The 27,794-nt window shown below is 34.4% G+C and overlaps 1 protein-coding gene across 1 annotated transcript in view; it reads left to right on the plus strand.

Annotated features, from left to right (window-relative positions):
* Positions 1–482: 482 nt before the first annotated feature.
* LOC146994964 (uncharacterized) overlaps positions 483–27,794 on the plus strand; it is a 94,865-nt gene continuing 67,553 nt past the window's right edge. The window contains exon 1 of the mRNA XM_085824927.1: positions 483–4,798. Coding sequence (XP_085681053.1) covers positions 865–3,621 — 2,757 coding nt within the window. The 5' untranslated portion in view covers positions 483–864 and the 3' untranslated portion in view covers positions 3,622–4,798. The remainder of the gene's footprint in view (positions 4,799–27,794) is intronic.

Here is a 27,794-nt window from a genome sequence, read left to right on the forward strand (position 1 = left end):
AATAGACATAATAAATCAAAGATTCCGACCGCTACTGATTTGTTTACAAAATCCGAATGCAGAGAGGAAAATATGAACTGCGTCTTCTGTAATCAATTCCACAAGATTCATGACTGTAGTTTCGTTTCCGGCTTATCATTACAAGAAAAAAGGGACATTTTAAAAAGAAAATGTGCTTGCTATAAATGCCTAAAATTACACCATTTGGCTCAAAACTGCAGAACAAAAATAACTTGTTCTATTTGTAAAAAACAACATGCAACTATTATGTGTAATAAACAAAATCCTTCTGTCGAGGTTTCGGAAATTAAAAAAGACGAACAGATAGAAAATAAAGTACTTTCAAATCAAGCAGGATGTTCAGAAGTATATTTGCAAACTTTAATTGTTCGCATATATGGAAGAGGGAATAACCAATTTGTTCGAGCGATAATTGACACCGGAAGTCAAAACTCATACATAAGCAGGTATGCAGCAGAAAGGTTACAATTAAGAAGCTTAGGTGAACAAAGTGTAACCCACGGACTTTTCGGTGGCATAGAAGTTTCGGAAAAACATAAACGTTATAGAATAAAATTGGGTAGCGTAGATAAACGGTATAATTGCGAAATCAATGTATTGGATGAAAGAAAAATATGTTCTTCGGTCCCTAAAATCAAAAATATACACTGGATTAGGGAACTTAGAAGAAGAGGAATTTACGTCAGTGATGTTTTTGAAAATTCCAGACTATTTCAGGAGAACCCCCAAGAGATTCATTTGTTGTTAGGGGCAGATGTTGCTGCAAATTTATTTACAGGTAAAATCGAAGTTCTTCCTTGGGGAAGATTAGTTGCTGTAAGTACAAGACTTGGGTGGACAGTCATGGGGAAAGCGAACACTGACAATTATGTAATAGAAAATTCCTTTTCCACGCTTTCGTTATCTTTACATATTTCTGATGCCACGTTGTCAGAACTGTGGAGGCTTGATGTTATCGGAATAACAGATCCAGTTACAAAAAAGGCTAGAGAGGAAAGGGATTTGCAAGCAAAATTGCAATTCGAAAATTCTGTATCTCTAAACGAAGAGGGGCGTTATGAAGTCGCACTTCCGTGGGCGGAGAATCATGTACCACTTTCCACCTACAAGGATTTAGCGTTGAAACGTCTACAATCTACCACCCAGAAACTTTTATCTCAAAATTTATTTTCTTCATACAATGCAGTTTTTAATGACTGGTGTAACTTAGGAGTGATCGAAGAAGTTAAAGAAAATATTGCGGTTGACTATGGACATTATTTACCGCATAGATCGGTGATCAAAGAAAATAGCTCAACACCATTTCGACCGGTGTTTGATGCGTCTGCGAGGAAACAATCGTCTCCTTCTCTAAATCAGTGTTTGGAGTGTGGACCAAATTTGATAGAACTAATTCCTTCTCTTTTGTTGAGATTTCGGGAAGGCAAGTTTGCTGCTATAGCAGACATTGAAAAGGCTTTCTTACAGATCAGTGTAAGGCCTCAAGATAGAGATTGGCTTCGGTTTTTCTGGTGGAATGATGTGGAAGAAAGGAAAACGAAAATATTTCGTCATACTAGGGTAGTATTTGGGGTTAAGAGTAGTCCTTTCCTTTTGGCAGCTGTTATAGAATTCCATCTACAAAAGTACATGAAAAATTCTTCATATGATACGGAGATAATAGCTAAACTCTTGCGTAGCTTCTACGTAGATAACGTTGTTGCCAGTTTTGACAAAGAATCCGAGATGATTCAGTTCATCGAAAAATCTCGAGAAATAATGAATGAAGGAAAGTTTAATCTTCGAGGTTGGTTACATAATGGAGATAACCTGAAACAGGAAACTATTTCACCCGTATTGGGTCTGTTATGGAACTCTCAGAAAGATAATTTAACTTTGAATCTGAATTGGCTAGAAGATTTTGAAATGGGTATAATAACGAAGAGAAAAATTCTCGCTGTAACACACAAAATATTTGATCCTATTGGTATTGTGAGTCCTGTTCTCTTGTATCCTAAAATATTGTTGCAGAACCTATGGAAAACAGGAATTTCTTGGGATACTGAAGTTGACGAGAGTACAAAACAAAATTTTATGAATTGGTATAAAAGCCTTTTTCTCTTAAAAGAAATATCCCTCCTACGTTGGATACATTCCAGCAAGGACAATAGGAAGTTCTGCAGCATTCACACATTTTGTGATGCCAGTAGTAATGCGTATGCTGCTGCAGTTTTCTTGAGAACTGTGACGAATTCTGGAGTTGAAGTTCATCTGTTGGCATCGAAGTCTAGAGTAGCTCCCGTAAAATCTATTACGATCCCTCGTCTGGAATTGATAGCTGCCACGATAGGTGCCAGACTATGCTCTTCTGTTTTAAATGGTTTGCAATGGCAAAATGTGGAAACGCATTTTTGGACGGATTTTACAACAGTTTTGACATGGATTCAAAGGGAAGAGATTGTCTGGGCTGTCTTTGTGGAAAACAGAGTCAGGGAGATTAGGAAACTGACGGATCCAAAAACGTGGAAACATATTGCTGGAACAAAAAATCCAGCTGACCTCCCATCAAGAGGTTGCACCGCTAAACAACTTTTAGTAGTTAGATGGTGGGAGGGCCCCGACTGGCTGAAGAAAAATCAGGAAGAATGGCCTATACAAAGGGAAATACCGGACATGGAAATAGTGAATTCAGAAAAAAGGAAATCAGTCATTTCTGCACTAAATACGCAAAGGGTAGAACATTTTTTTGAGAAATATTCATCTTACCATAAAATGTTAAGAATAACTGCTTGGATATGCAGATTTATCAACAACTGCAGAAGACCAGATTCTAAACAATCAGGAGAACTCACGGTCCCTGAAATAGAAACTGTAGAAAAGAAAATATGCAATATAATACAAATAGAAGCATTTGGCAAAGAACTTAAAGTTAGCAACCTTTGTACCTTTCTTGACTCAGATGGCCTTATTCGGTTAAAGACCAAGATTACTAGAAGAGAGGAAGAAGAAAATTTTCTCTGTCCAATTGTATTGCCCTCAAATCATGACTTAGTTCATAGGTTAATTTTAGATTACCATTTGCGACTATCCCACGCTGGTGTGCAATTCATACTAGCCAATATTCGACAGAAATTCTGGGTCTTGAGAGGAAGAAAAACAGTACCTAAAGTTCTTATGAAGTGTGTTCGCTGTAGAAGATATAGCGCAAAGAATATAGAGACTGTTCCAGCACCTCTTCCTGAAGATCGAGTTCGAGATGCTCTGGTGTTTGAAGTGACCGGAGTCAATGTAGCCGGTCCTCTTTATTTAAGAAAAGGAAAAAAGGCATGGATCTTGCTCTTTACTTGCGCGGTCTATCGCGCGATACATCTTGAACTGATAGAAAGTTTATCAACAAATGCGTTCATCTTGGGATTAAGGAGATTTATTGCCAGAAGAGGTCGTCCAGGTATTATTTACAGCGACAATGGTACTAATTTCGTTGGAACTGAAAATCTGTTAAGATCGATAGATTGGAAAGAAATAGAATGTCATTCAACTAGTATGAGAATACAGTGGAAGTTTAATCCCCCAACTGCTTCATGGTGGGCGGTTGGTGGGAGAGGTTGGTACAAACAGTGAAGAAGATGTTGAGAAATGTTCTCGGCAAGTCCTGTGTCTCTTATGAGGAAATGTTGACTATACTTTGTGATATCGAATCAGTAATCAACTCAAGACCCCTTACGTATCTTTCAGAAGATCCAAATGATCTTACGGCACTAACTCCTTCAATGTTTCTACAAGATGTGCACGACGTCGGAGTGCCTGACTTAGACTACCTGGATACCATTAATCTGACAAAAAGATACAAGTTCTTGCAGAACTTAAGAGAACATTTCCGCAAAAGATTTCGTGATGAATATTTAGCTATCCTAGTGCAAAAACCATCTAAACGATCTACTCGGACTATCAACAAAAATGACTTGGTGTTTGTCGGCAGCGACAACAAGAAGAGAATAGATTGGCCAATAGGTCGTGTTGTAGAACTATATCCTGGGAAAGACAACGAAGTACGTGTTGTCAAAGTGAAAACTGCAACGGGTGAACTCCTAAGACCTGTGAAACGTATTTATCCTCTCGAACTTGATAGACCTAACTTGTTTAGTGACTTCACCATGAACAGAAAAAACTCTGCCGATAAGTGTGACAGTGATATGAATTATCAAACTAGATATGGACGTAAACCTGTAAAACCTGTTACATATTTTTAAATTGCTATACTAATTTTTGTTTCTTTTCAGTATTTTAGAAATTTAATTGTCCTAACAATAGTCAATTGGAACATGTTATCTGGATATGATATGAATGTAATGCAGAAAATGTTTAGATGTGTAATCCTTCTTTGTAAGTATTAATTTTAGAGCATTAGTTACTTTTCATATTTGTGAAAGTTGTACTTGAATTTTTGTTTGATTATTGATAAATTTTGTTTTGATTTTCCCATCTTATCGAGGTAAAATCAAAAGGTGGGAGGATGTCACATTCTTGCCACTAGGTGGCGGGCATCTCTTCCTTTACTTTTGCTGTAATTAAGTTCCGAGAAGCAGTAGAGATTGGAACCGCTCAGAGGAGCGTAAAGACTCAGAACTAAAAATGTACTGTCTTAAAATAGTTATCACCTACCTTGTAAATAGTGTATATTAGCTTTTTATTTCAATAAATAATTAAAAGACAAGATGGCTTGTTAGCAGTAATAGAAACTCTTACTGAAAACGTGATTATTAGAAGCCTGGCGTCGAGAACACTGAAGATGCAGCAGGTAAGGAATTTTACATTAATTTTATTGTAAATAGAAGAACCTGATGCAACAATAACAGTAACTGTAATTACATTAAGTGACGTCTACTGTATTATATGAGCAACCTAAACAATTGATTTAAAAAAAAACAATAGATTTGAAAATTTGATCACGTCTATTTCTAGGTGGAAATGCTTTACATACATACAGATGAAATAAAATGACTGCATGGAACATTAATTATTTTATCTTTGTGCATAAACACGAATAACTAATCCCTTTACCCCGGCCCACCAGCGGCCGGAGGATGAAGCCGGTGAACACTGGTAGTTCCTACCCGGGTTGGATTCCAGGCGAACGAGCTGGCTTCATGCACGTTTTCTTGTTTTTACCCATGTGTAAAGTGCATACGAGCCAGTTTCCCTTAGAAAGTCCTCCATGAAGGCATTCCTTACCTTAGACAGCTGGCCCTCTCGTGCTTTGCCGTAATTAAATAAATCAAACCTTCACCACGTATTTTCGCTCTTGATTATGTACGAGTTTTTTATGTAGTTTATCTAAAGCAGAAAGTAATGAATTAACCCAAGTAATACCAAAATGTTCAGAGCACATTCACACAACGTGTCGTTCGTCCTGTGACAATGGTACGTGTGTTTAGAACTTCCTGCACTGCGTGCTAAAGTGTTCGGTCTTACAACAGTGTTCTTATCTTAGGATGTCTATTTGAAGATACAACATTGGTACTTTTATAGACTTCTCCAGCATTTGCTATAAAGTATGTTTGGCACGAAAGTTGTGAAGAAATATTAAAGAAACGTTTTTTAGGATCAGAGACAGAACTAAATTTATAAGAAACTTTTTTTAAGAAAAGGCAGAGATTTCCAAAAGCAATATTTCTGAGTGATAAGATTCCCGCCGGGGACCGAATGGATAAGACTGCTAAATGCTGGTAGTTCTTTCTGGTATCGAACATAAACGAAAGCGCTTGCTGCATGTTTTATTGTCGTGGTTTTCCCCTATGTAACACGAATACAAGCTAGTTTCCTTTAGAAAGTCTTCCACGAAGACATTCTTTCCTTTAGGCAGATAGTCCTTGTGTGCTTTGCTGTGTTCCAGTAACCTAATCTCATGTTCTGCAAACTTATTAATGAAAAGAGCCAAAGATCACCAGAACAACATTAAGATATCTTTCGAGAGGCAAATAAGAACCATGTTTTTAGGAGTCAGTTTAATTTCACTAGTTTAAACTTTAAGTAAAACCAGATATCATAACAATAATAATAATCTTATTTATTGATATAATGGAAAAAATATTTTTGCATTAAAATATAAATATAACAAAATTAACATTTAATGTGAGCAATGTCCTGCATTGGTATATAGTCTGGTTTGTTTTAGTTGATTACGACAAAGCATACCTACGAAAAAGGGTAATTTGCTTTCGAAGGAAATGACTTCTTCAAACATCGAAACATTGTGTTTCCTTTCCTCTGTAGTTTACGATTAAGATTGTTTAAATGAGATGTAACATCTACCATGAAATCAAATTTTTGGATCCACTGATCATCCTTCTAAAGGAGAAAGGCTTCAATTTCTAATAATAAGAAATCGAAACGTCTTGAAGCATTTCCTCTTGAAGCCAATGTATATCATTCTGCAGCAGGTGATCTCCGTATTAACTCTCCATTTCAACTCAAATTCTTTAATTTGGGTGATGATGAAAATCTTCAGCAGCAATTATATTGACAGTTTTGTTCATCAGTTCCAGAACACTGCAAATTTCTTCTGGAAATATTTGAGCACAAAGCGCTTCTGGATGAATAACGCAATGGTAAATTATCTCGTGATTCATTTTTCCCTTGAAAATAGAAACAAAACCTTTCCTCACTCCGGTCATTTTGCCCCATCCTTTGGAATGAAACAATTTTAATGAGTGGAATATAACGTTTCCCCACGCATTGCCATATCCTCGCCATATGATTAATCTTTCAACGGCAATAATCTGTGGCAAAAAAAAAAAAAAAAAAAAAAAGTGCTTTAAGAGGCAGAGACGAAATCTATCAAACAAAATGTGAAAGTTTTGAGCTATGTCATTTGTGTCACAAGATTTGTCAGCGGTTATTAATTAAAGGTGAAACCTATTTAAAGCCTTCGACTTGAAAATTAGTGATATTCAAAGACATTCTCATTGTTCTGTCTTTCACTGCTTTAGCAAACAGTGGTAAGAATTTCTGCCTTATTCTTAAAATCCCGAAACATCTCTTCGGATGCATTTATAAAACAACTTGTAATGTATTTACCGTCTGCGTATGGTTTGCCACTGTTAGAAGTCTCTAGACTAACAGTAACTTGCAATATTAACATTGTTGGAATATTTCATCTAATAATTAATTAAATACGTAATTTAATTTTTCTGGACTCTTCTGAAGTTCCTCGACTGCTTTCTGTATCGTATCACCGGCGAGAGTTTACAAATGAGTTTAGTTGTAAAGTGTCTCCCCATGATTGTTACAGGCCAATTTTTTGGACACGGAGCGCGACTTTAGTTTTGTATAAACGCGAATCTATTCAAATTTAAAATCACGATTTTCGTCTTCCGTTTTCCATTTCTCCTTTATAGAGATATCAAATAAGTGACACCTAAAACGTGCTTCATTTTATAATAGTAAAAGCTGCAACACGAAGTTACAACGACTTATTAAATTGATGCCAAAATACCTATGAGGTCTGCAAGCTATTTGAAAGTAGTAGTAGTAGCCCCAAGTATGTACTCTCTTCACTTTACCCGCCCAAAAGTAAGCTTTTTTTAACGTTTTGTGTGTTACCTATATTTATTGAATATCATGTTCTTCGCCCGTAAACCACATATATTTGAAAACAGCATATGTTTCGAATTTCCGCACTGGAGATAAAATTGTTTTCTGTACAATGCTCGCTCCGAACTCGTTGAGTTTGTTAATCAAAAATTCGTTAAAGTTTTACAAAATAGGTTAAAACAAATTCAAAATTCGGCCGTCCAAATTCCCATGTTCGGGTGGAGGATTACATTATTCAAAATTTGATGGCTCTAGATACTGCCGTTTTTGTCACAGTGCGAGAAACATACATGTATTCATTCAGATTCCTCATTATTTAATTTCTTTAAATATAATACAGGGCGATAATATTTGGTAACAACAATTTGCAAGGAGACACGGACATTTGTAGTAAAACAGCGCAAAATGCCGTTTCAAAACCAACAGCCTTTTTAGGCTACCGCCTCTTTGGGCTTATAAATTACATTAACAGTAAATAAAAAAATTATGCAGAACTAAAAATAAATTAAAAAAATAATCACTGTAAAATACAAGCAAAATTTATTATTACGGCTAAATGAAATTTTAATATTAGAATTAAATGCATAAAAATTTTTAAGGAGTCAAAAGTCTTTATCACTATGATTTATTATTATATATAATTGAAATAAAATTCCTTTATAGAAATTGTGTTATAATATTGGTCTATAATTTTAAAAAAGAAGCACAGTTTATAATTTTAAACACAACTTTGAAAAATTCGTTTTTAAATATTTTAGTATTTTTTATTTATTTACACCAATAAAAAGCATAAAAATTGCAAGAGAAAATTGCTTGTTTGAAATTTTCTATTAGTTCAGATTTAAAATATCATTTTCTAAAAGAAGTAGTTACAAATTTCCTTACAGCATAGGAAAAGCTAAAAAATATCCAGCCCTGAAAGCATGCAATAGCTTTATAATTATTCGGAACGTTAATTATGCTTGATAAATATGCTAAATTTTTAAAAATCAATCTCAATTTCAAAAATAAAAATATGTAGAAATTCTAATTTGTGAAATGAGGCGCTACAACCAGCTTTTTCATGTCAATTATACACGCTGCAATAGGCAACCACAGTTAAATTTCTGCAAGTAGTCCCTACTCCTTCGGATGCGATCAAAGTGACAACCGGGAACGCCTCAGACGAGGGAGAAAACCCATTTGGGTTAGTCTATTTCTTATAAGGTCCATGCTGTTGGCTTTCTTGATGAGTTGCGAACGATGCAATAGGACAAATAGCTCTTACGATCAAACCAATATCATCTCGATGAGATCATCCACATGGTATTAGCAAATTTAGGAGAATGTTGTCCTTGGTCGTGAGAGGACGCGTTAGTGAACACCAGCATTATTTGAGTAGGCTGAATGTCTCTACGTTTAATTTAATTAACCCAAAGGCACAGTTTGCCCAAAAGGTTTACTAATTTTGTTTTGGCATTTTGCGTTGATTCACTATAAACGACGAATATTTTTTTTTAAATTGTTGACAACAAATATTATCGCCCTGTGTTATATTTAAATAAATTAAATAATGAAGAATCCACATAAATGTACGTATATTTCTCGCATCGTTATAAAACAACGGTACCTAGAGCCATCAAATTTTGCATAACGTACATCTCCACCCGAACATGGCCATCTGGAAGCCCAAATTTGGAATTTCCCTTATTATCTATTTCATATTTTTTAAAGCATTTATGAGTTTTTGATTAAGAAACTCAACGATTCAAAGTGAGCAATGGCAAGACTGTACAGAAAAAAATATCTCCAGCGCGCGAGACTGTGTATCGGAAATTATAAAGATATGCCCTTTTAAATATTTTGTGATACTGCTGTTGAATTGAATTTTATGGTTTAAGTGTAAAGAACATGATATTTAATAAATGAAGGTAACACACAAAACATTAAAAAAAGGCGTCTTTGGGCGTAATATAAAATCTGAAATATTATTTTGGTTTTCATTATGCAGAGGAAATAATAATGACGAGCCCTAAACTGTCAGTATACAGATTTCTTAAACACCGGATTTACTGAAGAAATGGTTAAAATCAATATCGTGAAAAAATTTTACCAATTCGAAGTTTTCTAGAATAAGTTAGTGCCCACCAGCGGCCGAGCGGTAAAGTCGCTGAACACTGGTAGTTCGGTTCGACGTTCGAATTCCGCGAACGGGCTGGCTACATAGGTGTTTTCGTGGTTTTCCCCATGTGTAACGTGTATACGAGCCAGTTTCCCTTAGAAAGTCTTTCACGAAGGCATCCCTTCCCTTAGGCAGATAGCCCTCGAGACCTTGCCGTAATTAAATAACCTAACTTAGAATAAGCTAAGCCTAATTTTAAATTTAAATTTACTAAGATATTCGGTTCTGTATTTAAGAGAATGGATACAATAATATTACAGAATTTCATTTCGATACTAAACTTTATGTAAAATATTGTATAGAGTAATCATGTTTTAGTATAACTATATATCTAATTATGTGATTGCTATACATTCACTTACTTGTCAAAAATTTCCAATATTTTACTTTTTGCTTAATTTTATAGCTTGAAACTTTTCATTTTATACGTAAATTGGAGAAAATGGAAGTAATTAATTTAGAAGATTTTATAAACAAACTCTAAAGACAATAATCATGCTCATGAATTTTTAAAATTAAAATACAATGAACATAGTTTTGTATAAAATGAGAACAAATCTAAATGTTTAATGCATGAAAATTCACCTATTATTAAAACTTATGGCTCGTAAGAGCCCCTATGAAATGTAAAAATCATTGGGCTATTATGCAACTGCGATGAAAGCGATGAAAAATATTAGCCATTTGAGGCATGTGAAAATGAACACTCATCCAACAGACTTCTTAAACTGCTTGTGCATGTGGCCGCTAGCTTAAATTACTGTGAAAAAAAAAATAAATAAATAAATGGTTCGCAGTCTAAACAAGGTGGAACGAAAAGATAAATTAAAACTTTAAGTGATGAAAAAAGACTTAAATTTCCTTTTGAGATACTTCATTTTTATTTACTGCTCAAACATTTAATTGCAACCATATAAAATGCAGACGCTAGTTACAGCATAAAATGCTATTTAAAATTTGTTATTTAAGGTTAATTTACGGGAAAAATCCAGAATTTTAATGTAATGAAAGTAAGCTTTTTTTGAGAATGTCATTAAACAACTTGGTAAAATGATAGAAAAAGAAATGCATCAAAGTATATTAACTATCCCAGACCTAGCTAACTACTAAATTTCCGGCTCAGATGAAATTCCGAGGAAGAACACCCCGAGGTAAGTTATGGGTTCTATCTTTTTCTCCCCTACCATTAACCTCCCAAAGAGATTTCGAGTCGCCATGTCTTTTGAGTGCCTCCTTACCACATAGACACTATACGCGTACAATAATTCATACCGTCTCCAGAACCAGACCTTACGGTACAGCTGTCAGCATCATTAAGCATTATTCCGTCTGGGGGCACTGAACAAAGGCAATAAATCATCAGGAAAATTCGAAAAAAATATCAAAATTACTTGTATTTAATGAGAATTTTCTAAGAATTATAAAAACGAAACCACACTACTTCCTTAATTTTTGGAGCCCGCCTCTGCTCTTTATATTATTTCTTTGGTTCACGTAGTAAGAATTAGCATAACGCAGGCTCTTTTTAGCAAACTAATGAGAATCCTTTACGTAAATTACCTACAAATGCACGCTGAATGCGTAGAATAACTTGGCGCATTTTTTTTGCCATTATAACTTCACTCTCCATTAATGCAGGTAACCCTGACCCACCTTTTTCTGTATAGCAACCTCACCCTCCACTTACCATCTTTTTTGTATGAGTTCTTGCGGGACCGCCTGTTAATCTTACACATCAAAAATAGGAAAGCTATCATCTTTTTCTCTTCAGCCTGTATCATTTTTTTTTCTTCTCCCCCTCGTATCCTGTACAAGAATTCGCGGTGTTTATGCACTGTCTTTCAAAATCTGTCCGCACGATCCTACTTGCACGGAATGAAGCTTATTGGTGAATTATTCAGTTACGGTTATAGTTCTGCTTGCGTGAGCGTGAAATTAATCGAAGAACTTGCAACTGGAGGGGTTTGGGGGGGGGAGAACATCAATAAGAGCGGGAGTAGCTTAATTTTTAATTCAGCGTTTTTAAGAAATGCTGGACTCTTATTAATTGGCTTACGTAGTAGGAACTGATATTCGGAAACCTTCAACTCAAATGAAGCATACACTAAATAACATACTTCGTCAATTGGTTAAAGATTTAACAGAATAAAACTGAGATAATCTTTCTGCTTATATTTTTAATCGTTAACTATAATTCTGAATAAACATTCATTTCTACCACTAGATGAGTGCTGACTGCACTGAATTTAATGGCATTTCTGCACAAATTGAAATCAAGAGAGTTTCAGATAAAATATTCATTGAAGAAAGGGTAATAATAGTTTGTATAATTTAGTGGCCCTTCGCATAAAAAGAATCTTGCGAATCTTTCACTAAACTTGAGATTGGTACGTTATTTAACTTAGCAAAATTTGTGCAAAAATATCATGTGTGGAAGTGTCGCATCATCGTTCCCAGCACATATGAGCTAATAAAATAGCCGTAGCTGGATTTTTCCTTTTTCTTTTCTTTTCTTTAGACGAAGGACGTGTTCTAATTAGCTTCTCACCGACCTCATGTTTCTTGCTTTTATATATGCATTTCGAAATGTTATTTAGTGATTTTGCTTTGGTGAATTGTTTTTGCGTTTTTAAGACGGACGGGGACCTCTAGCCCTGCAAAATGAAACTTGGAACTTGATGGTACATGTGACAGTTAGCTAGGTAACTTTCACCATAAATCTTGAAATTATGTCCTAAGGCGCTGGCTTTAAATTTTGCATACAAGTGTAAAACGCTTTGTCAGTCAGGCGAAATTCAGTTCATGTACCTTTAGGTACGTATTTGAAGCTCCAAAACGTGGAAAAGCTGTTCGAGCAGTGAATTTGTTGAAATGCAAACACAAAAACGCAGTATGATAATGTAGAAATTCTGATTCGCCGGCAGCTATCACGTGAGTAATCACCCACCCAAGTTCAGACCCCGGAAGCTGCTCCTTCAGACAGTACCGGCGGAGTAGCAAGTTCTAAAAGTTCAGTATTTGACACTTATTATTCATAGTTCATAGTCTATGACTCTGCTGGTACGAGTTTAAATAAGCAAATCGTGAAGATACTGCAAAACGTGTCCTAGTTTCTTGTTCCTCTGTAAACCGAGAATAACACATATTTGGTATGACATGTTCCGACTCGGTTGAGATGGTATCCCTTGGGCTTATGACAGTACATTTTCTCGAAATAAATCTCGAAAGAGAGAGTCATTCATTGTACAAAAAAAACCCCCTTACTTTACAGGTTTAAGCAACAACAATATTTCTTCATAAGTTATAGGTGGATTAAAAATATACTATTACACTTCAGTTCCATAAGTAAGTAAATGGCGATAAACATGATAAATCCCGAATAAGTGTGCATATAATAAAATACATACAGAGTATTTACAAGTTCCTTAAACAAGAAAGTTCACGTGACAGGCTTCACGTGCAATAGCACGGTTAGACAAAAATTGACATAGTAAGAGTAATAAGAGTATAAAGTGGGACATATGACCCATCATTTAAGTAGAAAAAGTAAAAACAAAGCAAATGTGAGAGTTGTTGCTGACTAATGTGCTCACTTGTCTGACCTATAGTCAACCCAAGCCCAAGAAATTCGTCGTGATAAGGAGCGCAAGATACGCCTGTCTTTGGCCTTGAGCCTTGAGCATCTTACAGACGACAGGTAGATTTAGTTCAGTCGCGGCCCTAATTTTGATGGAAAACACCGAAACACCCTGGGGAGACGGGTCCAAGGGTCACCTACCTCTTTCTCTCTACCACCAACATCTCGAGAAGACTTTCGGCTTGTTGCATATTTAGAATGCCCCCATGCCGCACGAACACTATACATTTACAAACATCCATGCCTTCTCCTGGATTCGAACCCGGGCATTTAGGCACGGCAGTCAGTAACGCTAACCACTCTACCGGTTGAGTCGCAAATATGAGAGTAAATACATAAAAGTGCAAATAAAACGGTGAAACTATGGCGAGCAGGGCCCTGATTGGTTGAGTTGATTAAAGTCGTGTTCAGTCCAAACTTTATACAAAGTTCAGATGGAAAAGTGATAAAGATTGTTATGTCGTGGAGCAAAAACAATTTTACTTTACACCTGACTGCCACTGGCTCCGACATAGCAATGTGAATACTCTACATCTAAAATTTTATGACACCATTCCAGAAATTTAAATGTTTATTTAATAGAATTCTATTCATATATTTGCAAGTTATACACTATAAACACAATAAACAAAATTTGAACTTATCTGCACCAGCGTGAATAAGCCTGGCATAATATTCTGAACTCGACGCAACTTTAGGAGGAAAATTACCGCAAATTCAAACACAAGGTTTCATCCTTTCCAACGCAGCTAATTTTCTAAATATATTTTACTAATATCCGCAGCGGGACAGCGGATTCATTTCATTCACCCAAAACTCAAATGTTTTAACGCAATATTATCGCAAAGGAAACATCGACTCAAAATCAAAATATTAAAATCTATAGAATATCATCCGCTGTTATTCCAGCACTGCCAAGTTTTTCTTCCTGTAGCTGTTGCCAGACTTATCCTCACTGTATGATGAGAGGTACAACAAAGATGCATCAAATTTCATTAGAAATAACAATTAACATCCTAATGCAATCATTTCGTGTCATAACACTAGTGGAGACAAAAAAACAGGTGATCTCTAGCTTGGCAGGGGTGTCCATTTCAAGCGGAGCTCTGACTGGCTGTCTTCTGCAAGTCCATCGACAGGTCAGATAATTTGAAGAAATGGAAAAGATGAAAAAATTGCAAAACGGGATGAACGACGATCGCATTTACTTCGGAAGGATTGGGTGGAGCAAACCCAGCAGTACTGTAGCGACATTTGTTTGAGAAAATTAATAATGAAACATGAATAATTAAGATATTAGAATTCTAAAAGCATTAGAAAAGGCTAAACTGTTAGACCTAAATGCCAATAAATGAAGAAGATAATTTTTTATGAATGGGAAAAACTTCAAAGAAATCCAGTTCACGAACTGAAGGAGCATTTTGGATAAATTTTCCGATGTCAAAATTATGACTAAGTTTCCAACTATTGAAGATTAGCTTAGTTCTCCTTTTTGGATATAATGCTGTACTTTTTTTTTCCTCTCTTGAAGAAGCGGGGCTTGTGTCTGGTCGCGTCCGAAATCGACAGACTTGGTTTACTTAAAATATATGAAGAAATAAGTTTGCTGTTGCGCCTAATTTTAAGTTTTTATTAAAGGTATCGCGTGGTCCAAATCCTTGCATTATGGTTAATCGTCGAAGAGACATTTGACTGCGCTATCTTTGTGAAACATCGTGTATACAGAGGGTGTTTACACATTTTTGTAACGATTTTGCAAAGTTTCATATACAAACGATCCTTAGAATTTTATTTTCTAATATGTTTAATCTGATAGTCCTTTTGTTGAGGTATCATATCATATTACGTCTTGCTTTCCAAGATAAAAGTCCTGTTCTTAGAATATCAAGGTTGATTTTATTCCCCTTCTCCTTCACAATCTTCCACAATCCATCCAATATTTTGGGATGTCATTCATAAAGAGCTTGTTTTGTTTAAAAGTCCACATGCACAGTAATACATAGGAGACACATAAGAAAACTTGGGTCGGTTGCATTTAAAGGGATTAGCTTCAATTCCGGTTTCATTTCTCAATTTTCAAAAATTGAGCAGTAGATTTAGAGGTATAGCGTGGAGCCTTATCCTGATGGAACTTAAAAAATTGAAGATTGTTTGGATAAAGAGGTGGAATTTCTTCATTAAAAATAGATGTTAAAATATATTTCTGATAGTAATCCGAATTACTTTTGACACTTTTCTCTACTTTCCTTGTTTTAAATTTTCAGTTATAAGAGAGTCCAGTAATAACCATAAAAACCTTTAGAAAAACTTTCCTTGTTATCTCTAAACCATCATATTAAGTCTTTTTCTCCTCTTGTTTGGCAGTAAATCTAATAGCTTTTTCTATTGCAGTCAGATAAGTATATCCAAGCCTCATCAATTGTAATTACGTATTTCCATTTTTCACTTGCCAAATAATTTTCATACGGTAATCTGCACATAGTCTTACGCTGAGAAACATATTTTTGGGCGTTATGTTTTTATTTTGATTAGTTTTAAATGAGATTTTATAATTTTGTTTACAGTTCCTACAGAGGTATTTAGAGATTTTTCAATAGCTCTTCAGGGGGGGGGGATTTTTCTTTCAAAAATGAGATTCAACTTTAAATTTAATAAAAGCTGTACGTGCCTTTGTTGGGTATGCATTTTTCGCCTTTTTCCCATGGGAAAAACTTTGACGTTTCTTTCCTTTCATATTAATTATGTCACTTATTTTATGTATAGAAATATTAAAAATCTTTCATCTTTTTACTTCCCATGGGCCTTTTTCCTTTTTTCCATGGGAAAAAACTTTGACGTTTCTTTCCTTTCATATTAATTATGTCACTTATTTTATGTATAGAAATATTAAAAACCATGCTTTTCATCTTTTTACTTCCTTGCACGAAGTAAAAAGGAAGTATTGTAATCGCGAAAAGTTTCAGGCAGCATATTTCAACGAAAATATCCATTTTGACCGCTATCGAATGCAATTTAACGATGTTTTTGCGTCATATCTGTACGTAAGGACAGAATGAAATACTCTTTTCCTTCAAAAAAATTATGAAACTGCTTTAAAATTAATTCTGAAGATAATTTTTCGGGGCGTCTGTACGAACGTATGTACGTACGTGCGTGCGTACGTACGTATCTCGCATAACTCAAAAACGAGTAGCCTCAGAACGTTGGAATTTTGTATATAGGAGTGCTATAACATGTAGATGTGCACCTCGTATTTTGGTTGCAATCGGCCGCACCAAACATATATAAATATATTTTTATATATATCTACTCTATTACCCGGCTCAGTGACCTCAGTTTCTTTACTCTTATATGTTTGTAAATTGTACATTTTTTGCTTTAAAAATGATTAAATTATGTTGTTTTTATCTTCGTTAAAGATTTTATGCCTTTAGTAAATCTGTTTGCAATATTTTTAGAATTATCAGCAATTTTAAAATTGTTTAATTGCCGCTAAGCCTGTTTTTAATGGCGGCCATTGATGTTTACGTTTGAAACAGGAGACTAGTGGATTTGTTGCCAATCTAGAGAAACTTAGCTTCGCAACAACAAAGATAACGCATTCATTTATTATTGCCAATTAAATCACGTTTAATTCTTCTTGGAATTTTGAGGAAATAGGCGTTTGAAATTTACTTCGTAATTTTTAATATAAATATTTTGAGTTTTTATGTATTTTTGCCTTCTCGCGAAGTGAGAATTGGATTAATTAAATGAGAAATACTCAATCGTCTGTGAAAAACTGTTTCTTTTTGTTTTGTTTCCTTAATTTCTTTTATACATAGTTCTAGCTTTATTATAGTATCTGAATAGAACATGTGGCAAAGATTAGATAATTCTTTAAATGATATACATTTTGTGCATTCTGAGTTATAATATGAATGAAATATAATACTGTTAAGTAAACCTTGCGCCAGAGTGTCGCTATGGTAAACAAAATGAATTTTAAAGAATGCATTTATTCTATTGTGGTTTATGCGCTGTCGGCGAAGTAGGTTTAATTCAATCTAATAAGTTTAAATAAAATGCAATAAAAAATGCGTATAATTTAATATTTCGTGTACAAGGAAGTCATGTGGTGTACACATCAGATTTTTTTAATAATCGAGTAAGAGTATTTCTCTTCGGACAGCGCAAAAATATAGCCTTCGATCCATCGTTTATTTTTCAGAGACATTTTGAAAAAAAAAAAAAAAAAAAAAAAAAAAAAAAAAAAAAAAAAAGAAGAAGAAGAAGAAGAAGAAACCCTCTGTACGAATTCATTCTAAGGTGATGCATGATTCTCTTGCGTCATTTTCTAAGTACTAAAGAAAACACAGAAAGAATTATGAACAGAAAGGTGAAGAGAAAGAATTTTGTATCTAAACAAGCAGCAATTGACGATTAACTTACCCACTAAAGAAACATTCTGTTTCTATTTTCAAAGCCCTTTCTGCTTGTGTTTGTTATGGGTCTTTGATGTATACCGCACGAAGCAGGAATAAGAGGAGAAAAACAGTGTGGTTTTTTTGTCCGAATCATCCCGTAGTTATTTATTGAATGGGAGAAGAAGTAATCTTCAAGAAGCATGATAGCACATTTCACTTCTTAAATATACAAATGAGAACAGAATTTAGTCACCAGAAATGTTTTATTGCATTGGTAAGGGCAAAAAAATATTGTTTTTGTCAGCGTTTTACTTAGTTTTTGTCTGAAATATTCTCATTTAGAGAAAAAATTACAAAAATTATTCTGATCTCAGCTGCGTTTAAAAGAATTTATTCGTTTGTTTATAATAAATAAGACTGTAACTTTTAACTTTAGACAAAAGCAATGTTTGGGTAAGATAAGAAGATGCAATATAAAAGACAAATCTTGCTAAAGTTGTTTTCAGAAAGGAGAACTTCCAGATTCTGCAAAACAATAGTGTAGAAAAAAAAATTAAATTATCTGCTGATATTTTTCATGTTAAATGTAAATATCATGCATTTTTATTATGGAAACAGGGAAAAGAGAATAAAATATAGTTAATCAATAAAAACAATCAGAATTGTGTAAATAATCGTGAAAAAAAACATTCATAAGTAATAGTTATTAAGTCTCTCTATTTATAATTACTTAGTATGTAAATTATAAATTATTTTAAAGTAATTACTTTCTTTCGAAATGCCTTAATTGTTTCGGGAATTAATAATTACATATCACTTATTATATAAACAGCAGCAATTAATATTTCTATTTTTAGCAGTTATTAATAATTACATATCACTTATTATATAAACAGCAGCAATTAATATTATTATTTTTTGTTTTATTAATAATAAAGTGCTACTTATGGTTAGCTATTATCAGTTAGGGTATACGTGTTGATTACTTTAACCTTTTTTTAACCTTCCTTATAACAATTACAAAATACGTAATGAATATTCATAAAAGTCTCTTCCTTGTAATATTTTTAGGATTAGGTTTTATTTTTAAATGTACGAAACACATACATATAAGGAGTATTTAAAAGAAAAGGTGGCTTTTCATTAAATATCACAATTCAAAACTAGTGAGTTTTCTTAAGACGACCACCCCTTAGGCGACTTTATCTGAAAGTTATTAGCATTTCAGAGGGCATAAGTAAACATTGATATAATATTCTTAAGTATTATATAATATTGTCGCGCAAAGGACCGAGTGGTTAAGACTGCTGAATACTGGTGGTTCGATCTAAGGCGAAAAGGCTGGTTGAATAGTTAGTTTTCGTTGCTCTTTTCATTATATGGACCAGTTTGTCTTAGAAAGTTCTCCACGAAGGTAGCCTTCTCCTTGGCAGATAAATCCCGTGTGCTTTGCGGTATTCAAAAATGACTTAACTCTTACCCTTCTGAAATAAGTCTTCTGTGGAAATATTAAAAAACGTAGTGAAAACCCTTACCTATATCAACCACCTAAAATGTTTGTGGTTTACGTGTAAGGTGCATACTAGCCAGTTTCCCTTAGAAAGTCCTCCATGAAGGCAACCCTCACCTTAGGAAGACAACCCTTGGGTTGTTTGGTTTATTCAAATAATCCAAACTCGTACATTACGTTGCAGTAATTATGTATTGATCTAAATTTTTAATTAAAAACAATCAGTTTAATATTGAAAGGAAAATTAAATATTTTAAGCTCTGCCGAATGGTGACCACTGGGAGGTGAAAGAAAAAATACTTATCTCGAACGGTGGCAAAATATTTCTTTTGAATTAGAGTTTGTTAGTTAAATTTGGAAATTAATATATTTTACGCTTTGCGGAATGGTAACACATTGCCTTTAAAACGCTGAGTTTTATTAACTTCGTAAAAATCATAAAGTATAAAAAAAATTCGAAATTCGTGCTTTGAGTTACACATGATCGGGTAGAGGACTATATATGAGTTCACAATTTGGTGTCTCTAGGCGTCATAGTTTTCTCACAGTGTGAGGAATTACATACATGCATACATGTATATAGATTATTCCTTACTGAATGATAGAGATAACAGCGTATTTCTTTTAGTCTTTTGAAAAGGGTATAAGCAAAAAATTTCAGTTATGTTTTTTCGAGAAGCCTTTCTCTAGTTCAGTTACTGAAACCATATCTGTAAATAACAACAGTGAAGATCAGAATATGAGGGACCAACAACGCCCTTTTCTCGTTAAAACGTGTTCCAGTATAAATAGAGAAGCCTGGAGGCGCTATGCATCCGTAATTACATTTCCGTTCCGTTGCATTGCCTGAGTCATTATGCTGTATATATTAGGGAAAGGAAATTAATTGCCACCGACGCGGATTACGTCCCGATTCAGATGCGGTTGCGACTAAAGGGGGAAAAAATGTCGAACCTTTTGATATGACACGGGTCTCTCAGCCAGAGGGGATTTGGAATTAAGAGGACGTATCGGATGCAGGCAGCTCTCGGAAAATTGGAAGTTCCTGACAAATTAGCGTGAAAGTTAGATTAGAAATGTCTTCCTGCAAGTTGCCTTTGGGGAGGGCAAGTTTTAAACTCTTCAGGAAATTCACATTTATCTTAGAAAAAACGTTGTGTTTGCGTTTAAGCGGCTACATACTAGGTAAAAAAGAAAACATCGAAAGAGAAATAAAGGAAAGATTTATAACGGTTTAATGTTTGGCATGTAAAATATAATGTTTACGATTTCTCGAGAACATTAAAAGATTTTTGCCACAATAGATATACATTTTATAGTAATAATCCAGTGTGCTTTTACTGCTATACACTCTATCTGTCCGTATCGTTTAATCGAAATTTCTTGGATACGGGTGTATGCCCCAGAAATTGTATATACATTAAAAAAAAACTTTAAATAATTAAAAAATCGAAAATTTCATGCTTTTACTTTGTCATTGCATTATTCAAAATTTAGAATGCTTTGATTTATTGGCCTTTTACCACTTGCCTTCAAAAAACCCGAAGTGAGCATTTGAATGTGATCAGGTATATCCAAAAGAACTCAGTAAATATAGGGGATAATTTCAGAAGTACCATTTTTTTTTATTTACTACAGAGCCCACCAGCGGTCAAGTCGCTGAACACTGGTAGTTCGATCCGAGGTTCGAATCCCGCGAACGGGCTGGCTGCATGGGTGTTTTCGTAGTTTTCCCCATGTGTAACGTGTATTCGAGCCAGTTTCCCTTAGAACGCCCTCGACGAAGGCATCCCTCCCCTTAGACAAATAGCCCTCGAGGCTTTGCCGTAATTAAATAACCTAACCTAACCTTTATTTACTACACATATAACACAGAAAAGCATAATCAGTTTTTATGTATTAATTCACGGGCAGATTATAATTGCCCTTCCCCTCACTGCACACATTTTCCCACTCCTCAGACCTAACTGTAGACCGTTGTCTATGGCTTTGAATCAGGTGTGCAACAAGTTGGTTTTTACTTGAATCTGTGAGATCTCTAAGCCATTGGCTCTATGTAATACATAGCCGCAAAGCACCGCAGAAATCGATAAAAAAATTAAACTCGGGGGAAAATTATTGTAGCTACCACAGCATTTTACTCTTCGATTCTAGACCGAGCTAGAGCTAAAAGTATTCTGACAGGCAGATAAAATATTTACTACACTCTGTCAGATAGTAGCTGCAGGAAACATGAATGGAGAGATGCAAAGATCCTTTAAGTCTTTGATGTACACAGCAAAGGGGCAATGGGATAAGAATAAAAATGAGATGCAATACAATTCAGATACTAAAAGAAGTTATGAAATATACGCAATACGGTGTCCGCCGATAACATCGCGGCAAAAACATCGCGGACGAAAACGTCGCGGAGAAAACAACGCAAGGCGAAAACGTCGTGCTACAAAACATCGTGGGAGAAAACATCGCAAAGAGAAAACATCGCAGTTCTAAAACATCGTGGTACAAAACATCGTCGTCGAAAATAAAGCGGTCCAAGAACTTTGCAGTTTAAAAACATCGTCGTCGAAAATATCGTGGTAAAAAATAAAGTATCTACAAATCATCGCATGACGATAACATCGCAGACATGCTTTTTTCAGGCTTTAATAACTGTAAATGGATATTCCCATAATGATTTGTGAGCGCAAGATGTAAAGAAGGATAATTTTTACTTTCATATTTTTTGTTAATCAATAAATTTTTGCTGAGAAAACAAAAAGGAAACTTAAGCATAGAAACTTAATGCAACTTATAGCACTTAATAGAAATTTAAATCGACATAGTTAACTAACAAAGGCCATTAATAAATCATTTTTATAAAGATTTTACAGGCAATTTTTCATAAAAAGTATAATCTATTAAGTAGCATTTAATTTTCTATGCTTAAGTTTCCTTCTTATTTTTTCAGCAAAAATTTATTAGTTAATAAAAAAATGTGAAAGTAAAAATTATCGTTCCTTACATCACTTGCGCTCACAAATCATTATGGGAACATCAATTTACAGTTATTAAAGCCTGAAAAAAGCATGTCTGCGATGTTATCGTCATGCGATGATTTGTAGATACTTTATTTTTTACCACGATATTTTCGACGGCGATGTTTTTAAACTGCGAAGTTTTTTAACCGCTTTATTTTCAACGACGATGTTTTGTACCACGATGTTTTAGAACTGCGATGTTTTGTAGCACGACGTTTTCGCCTTGCGTTGTTTTCTCCACGACGTTTTCGTCTGCGATGTTTTCGGCTGTAACCACGCAATACATACTGCTGCAATCACAATGCAGATTAATATGCGTCATTGTGATGAATTGTCCCTGGTAATTTAAAGGTGTTTTCAGTAGTAGGATCGTAGTCAGCTAACTGAGCAGTATATATATAATTAGAGTTCATTATTTTACTGACGGAGTTATGACAACTTGCAAGAATATCTTGTGCATGCGGAGTTTCAAAATCTTAGAGCCAAACTATCCTAGCTGGCGACGTTTTAACTAGCAAGTTGGCGCCAGTTCTCGCATCTTGGCGAAAGCTGGCTCTTCTCGTCGCTTTCCATCGAGTGTTCCACTTTTATATTAAAATTCAGTTTGTCACAAACATTTGAAACAAATCCCATATAAAAGTCGTTCTAGAACCCAAATTATGGTAAAATGTAATTAAGCTTTTGTAATTAAAAGGACCGAATGGTTTCTTTACATTTGCATTTCCTCGCGTTAAATTCCTTGAACTGCTCATAAAATGCGTCTGTGTATAATTGTATACAATTATTTAGTTACGCACCATAGGAGAGTTAATTTATTAGCACATTTATCTGTATATTTATTAATTTAAGTAAGTAATATGCTTACACGATTCCAAGATAATTTCTGTTTTCACCCAAGATTTATACTTACGTATAGGCCCACCAGCGGCCGAGCGGTAAAGTCGCTGAACACTGGTAGTTCGGTCCGAGGTTCGAATCCCGCGAACGGGCTGGCTGCATGGGCGTTTTCGTGGTTTTCCCCATGTGTAACGTGTATACGAGCCAGTTTCCCTTAGAAAGTCCTCCACGAAGGCATCCCTCCTCTTAGGCAGATAGCCCTCGAGGCTTTGCCATAATCACACACACACACATTATACTTACGTATAATCGCAACCACCATAATAGAAGTCGCCAGATTTTCAGAATAGGCCAAACTCTGGCAACCATGCATATAAACATCCTTCTGGCCAGAAGCATGGCTTTGATAGTGTTTGTTGTCTACTTAAACTATCGGTTTGTTGTCTACTAAACTATCGGTATTTATCGTATATAAATACCGATAGTTTGACGATTCTGTATTTTTAAATTTCGAAAATTGCCAACTTGCCCCCGATAAGAAATCTGTATCTTTTTATCTGTAAAATATCGCCTAATTGCCCAAAAGTGATTGCGTTAATCCGTAAGAGGTAAGATAAAAAGGTAAAAAGGTATCAGATAAAAAGGTAAGCATTTAAACACTATTTTTATATAAAATGACCTACTTTTGCGTTTCTTAAATAAGAACTTTAAGAATTATAATTAATATTTGAAATCAGATGAAAATTTAGACACCTAACTTTTATTCTTAAAATTTATGTTCATTATGTATGCAACAGTGTTTAAATATTTCATTATGCATACTTACAAACTTTAACTGATATATATATTCTTTTTTTGTTAATACTAAGAAATTAATTTTCATTTACAAGGTTTGAAGGTCACTATATCTTTTAGATTTATCAAAAATATAGTTTTTCTGCTTCCGCCCGTGATCTTCCTGCACCCGTTGGTCAAAATTTCTAAAAATTTCTAAAAATGAATTTTTGTTTAACAAACTGAGCGATTTCAAAGCTCTGCGATACAACTGTTCAAACGTTTTTTGGAGGATCTGTTCCGCAAAATGTAAGATTTGTTCAGTTAACTAAATGGGGTACTTAAAAGCAATACGTTGCCACTGCCTAAAATAAATTACTTTCATTGTTCACGCACCAGAGTGTTGCCATTCGACAAAGCGTAAGATATTCAATTTTTTTTAAATTTAATTTGTCTGTTAGTGATTAACGAACCAAGCGATTTAAAGACAATAAATGCAGTTCTTCTCACTGTTGCTATTTAACCATAACCGGAACCGTGAAATTACATAAGCTGGGTTTATTAAATTCAAAAATTAAAATCATTATCTGTATGTTTTCTTTTTCTTTTTTTTTATAATATTTTCAAACGGCTACTTTGAAATTAATGCACAACATTGAAATAGAGTAAATTTATTATTTTGAAACTGTATGAACGAAACATATTTGAAATTTTTGGAATGAGGCTTCCCCGCAAAAAATCTTACAGAAAACTCAGCTTATTTATATATATTTTCTGAATTTAGCCCTTTGAAAATCAAGGGAATTTCGCAAACTGTCAAAATGAGCAATGCTTGATTTAATATTTTCATAAACAAAAGTTTCAGGAATATCAAATGCATAAACATGACAAATTTTAAGCTTTAAATCAACACATTAAACAAAATCTTCGAATAATTGCATTTATGCATATTTGCAAAAGATTCGCATTCAGAGATATGTAGATTGGAAATTGTGTTTCAAGTAAAATAAGAACATTCATGATTTCAAAATGATTTTTTTCAATTATAAATAAAAATGAATTGAGTATTTATTTAAAAAGGAAACTTACATTATTTGTGTTTTTTAATGACTAATATTTCCCACTTTATCTAGCTATACTTTAAAGAAAAACTAAAAATGGTTGTTGAAATCATTTCCCCCCTTTAAATCTCTATTCTCATCTAATGCCGTTCTACCCTTCCAGCACCGCTATCAACTTTTTCCGAAGTGGCAATAGGCATCTAACTTTATAATGCCCTTTTCAAAGCCCGAGGGGAAGGCGACCTACTCATTTAAGATTTGCTGGTCGCGTATACAGTTCGTGCTCTAGTATCATCCATTCCGGGGGGAACTCCCCAAGGGGGAGACCGCCCTTAGGCACGCGATCGAAGAGAGAACGCCCCATTAGCGCCCTTCCCCAGGGCTTTGCGTGATTTGAAGCGCCCCTCTGCGTAATAAGAGGTTGAGCCGTAGTGGGAAGCAATGTTTCTGGAATTCCAGAATGAAAAGGAAATGGAATTAGAATGGATTGTGTTGTTTGTTCTGTTCATTATGCAGTGGGAGGTATCAAAGGGGAAAAAACAATAAAAAGAAGTAATTGAAAATCGTCCACGTGTTCTTATATATGCTTCTTTTCTAAGAACTTCTAAGGAGAGTATTGCTTGTTCATTTAAAAATAAATAAAATTCGAATTAAATTAAACTAAAATATAATTCTTTCCCGGGAATTCGGTTTCTTTTCTAAAAATTGAGCGTTGCAGAAATTAATTTGCCTGTACTGTGTCAAGTTTTATGAAAATATTTCATTAATAGATGTAAAGCGAATACGAGCTAGTTTCTCTTAAAGTCCTCTACGGTGGCATCACTCTCTCCCTCTAGGCAGATAGAACTAGCGTGTTTTGTTATAATCAAGTAAACCAAATCTGAATATCTGAATTACAGAGAGTGGTTACACATTTTTAGAACGATTTTGAGAACGTTTAATTAATGTTTAAAAGTCAATAGCCCTTCCCCCTTTTTGTTTTGGACTAAAGTGTACATGGTGGTTTCCATGATAGATCTTTTCGTAAAATTTCTCTAGAGATATTAATTTCTATTCCTTTTCCGCTACTTTCGAGACTCCATAAAATGCGGTGGGTTTGCGCTTTAGAAAAATCTCTTTTCAAGGTATCAAAGGCACACCTGTCCATGGGTGAAACGTCAGGGGACTTCGGTGGAACACTTTGAAAATAGGGTTTCTTATTTCCCACTTTTTTTTTTTTTTTTTTTTTTCATTCCCGGGAAAGTGCCAGGAAGATGAAAGTGTTTCCCCGGAATGCATCAAAATTTGGAAAATTCTAATTTATTAGTTATTTTTAATTGACATCAGTACCATCACACAAAATATGGATATTCAAAAATTCGCATATTTATATTCCTTTATAATTTTATTACAAAATACAAATAAAGTATATTGATTATCAATTTTTGAAGTATGAATTAAGGAAATATAAGCAATCTATGCTTTTATCTCTCAGTCTACGGAAGCTATTTGCATATTTTTTAGACGATTTCCATTGCATTACAGAAACAATTTACTTAAAATTTTTGCGTTTTAAATATTACATTTGATAACCCTTATTCTTTACTATCTTTCTACATCGTAAATTCCAAGACAATAAAACCTTTTATAGTATCGGAAGAGGTATTTTATGCTATTCCTCTTGAACAGCTTCCCTAAGTCCAAGGAGTGTTGTAGCCCAGCTTTCGCAAAAATCCATGAGGTGTTTATCCTAGCGATTTAGAAGGGATATGAGTGAAGAACATGGCCTTGCTACTCGTTTCTTCTTCCCTTTTTTTCCAGGAAATTAACAGTGGATTTTGACGTGTGGCTGCTTGCTTTGTCATGTTGTAGTTCTACTGATTGATGGCACTGTGGGTAAACAGGAGGTATTTCATGTTTGAAAACTGGGTATAAAATATGTTGCTGATAATACGTGGAATTGATCTTAGCATTTCTGCCCTTTCTCTTTATTTTTTATTTGCAGTTATATGAAAAACCAGCAACAATCTTAAATTTCTTTGAAAACTTTTCTTCAGATTCTTTGAACCATTTTTAAGATTTTTTTACCTCCTCTTTTATGATAATAAATGGATTTCTTCTTATAGTAGTCATTTAAATACATCCAAGATTCGTCTGCTCGGGCAACATTTTTCCATTTTTGTCCGGATAAATGTTTCTCATAAAGAATTCTGCAGTACGTTCTGCGTTCAGTGACATGACACGGAGAAAGGCGAAGCACATTACGTTTCTTCCCTTTTTAAGATTCAAATATGCATTAATTACTTTGTTTCTAGTTGACATTGAGCGTTTTAACGATTTTGCAACTCTCCTTTAAATTGAAGGATTTTAACATTAAGGATCTTCTTACCTTTGCAATATTCGAAACATTCCCCTTTTTTTTTTGTTAGATATGTGTTTGAAACAATTTCCCCCCTCGACGCCAAACTTCGTCGTTTTTTCCTTTCTTGTTGACAGTTTTTATTACCTATCGTAGCTTTTATAACGAAAAATCATGATTTTACAGCATTTTTGGATAAACAGATACAAATGATGTTTTTAGGAAAGAGCGCAAACATAACCTTCCATCCATTGCTTCTTTAAAAGCGTTATTTGGCATGAAAACAAAACCATCAAGTTGCAGACGATAACTTATACATTCAAAAATATAGCAGCAGTTAAAAAAATTTCCAGGAAACTGATTTTTTTAAAGCAAAGCAAAATCATCTAAAAAATGTGCGATCAGCCTCTGTAGTTTTTAGCTATATTGCAAACAACCTGGCAGCAGAAAATGCCTT

Source organism: Stegodyphus dumicola, chromosome 10 (genome assembly GCF_044657685.1).
Source record: "Stegodyphus dumicola isolate Sdum_Otavi_A_Nest chromosome 10, ASM4465768v1".
In the NCBI taxonomy this organism is placed as follows: Eukaryota; Metazoa; Arthropoda; class Arachnida; order Araneae; family Eresidae; genus Stegodyphus; species Stegodyphus dumicola.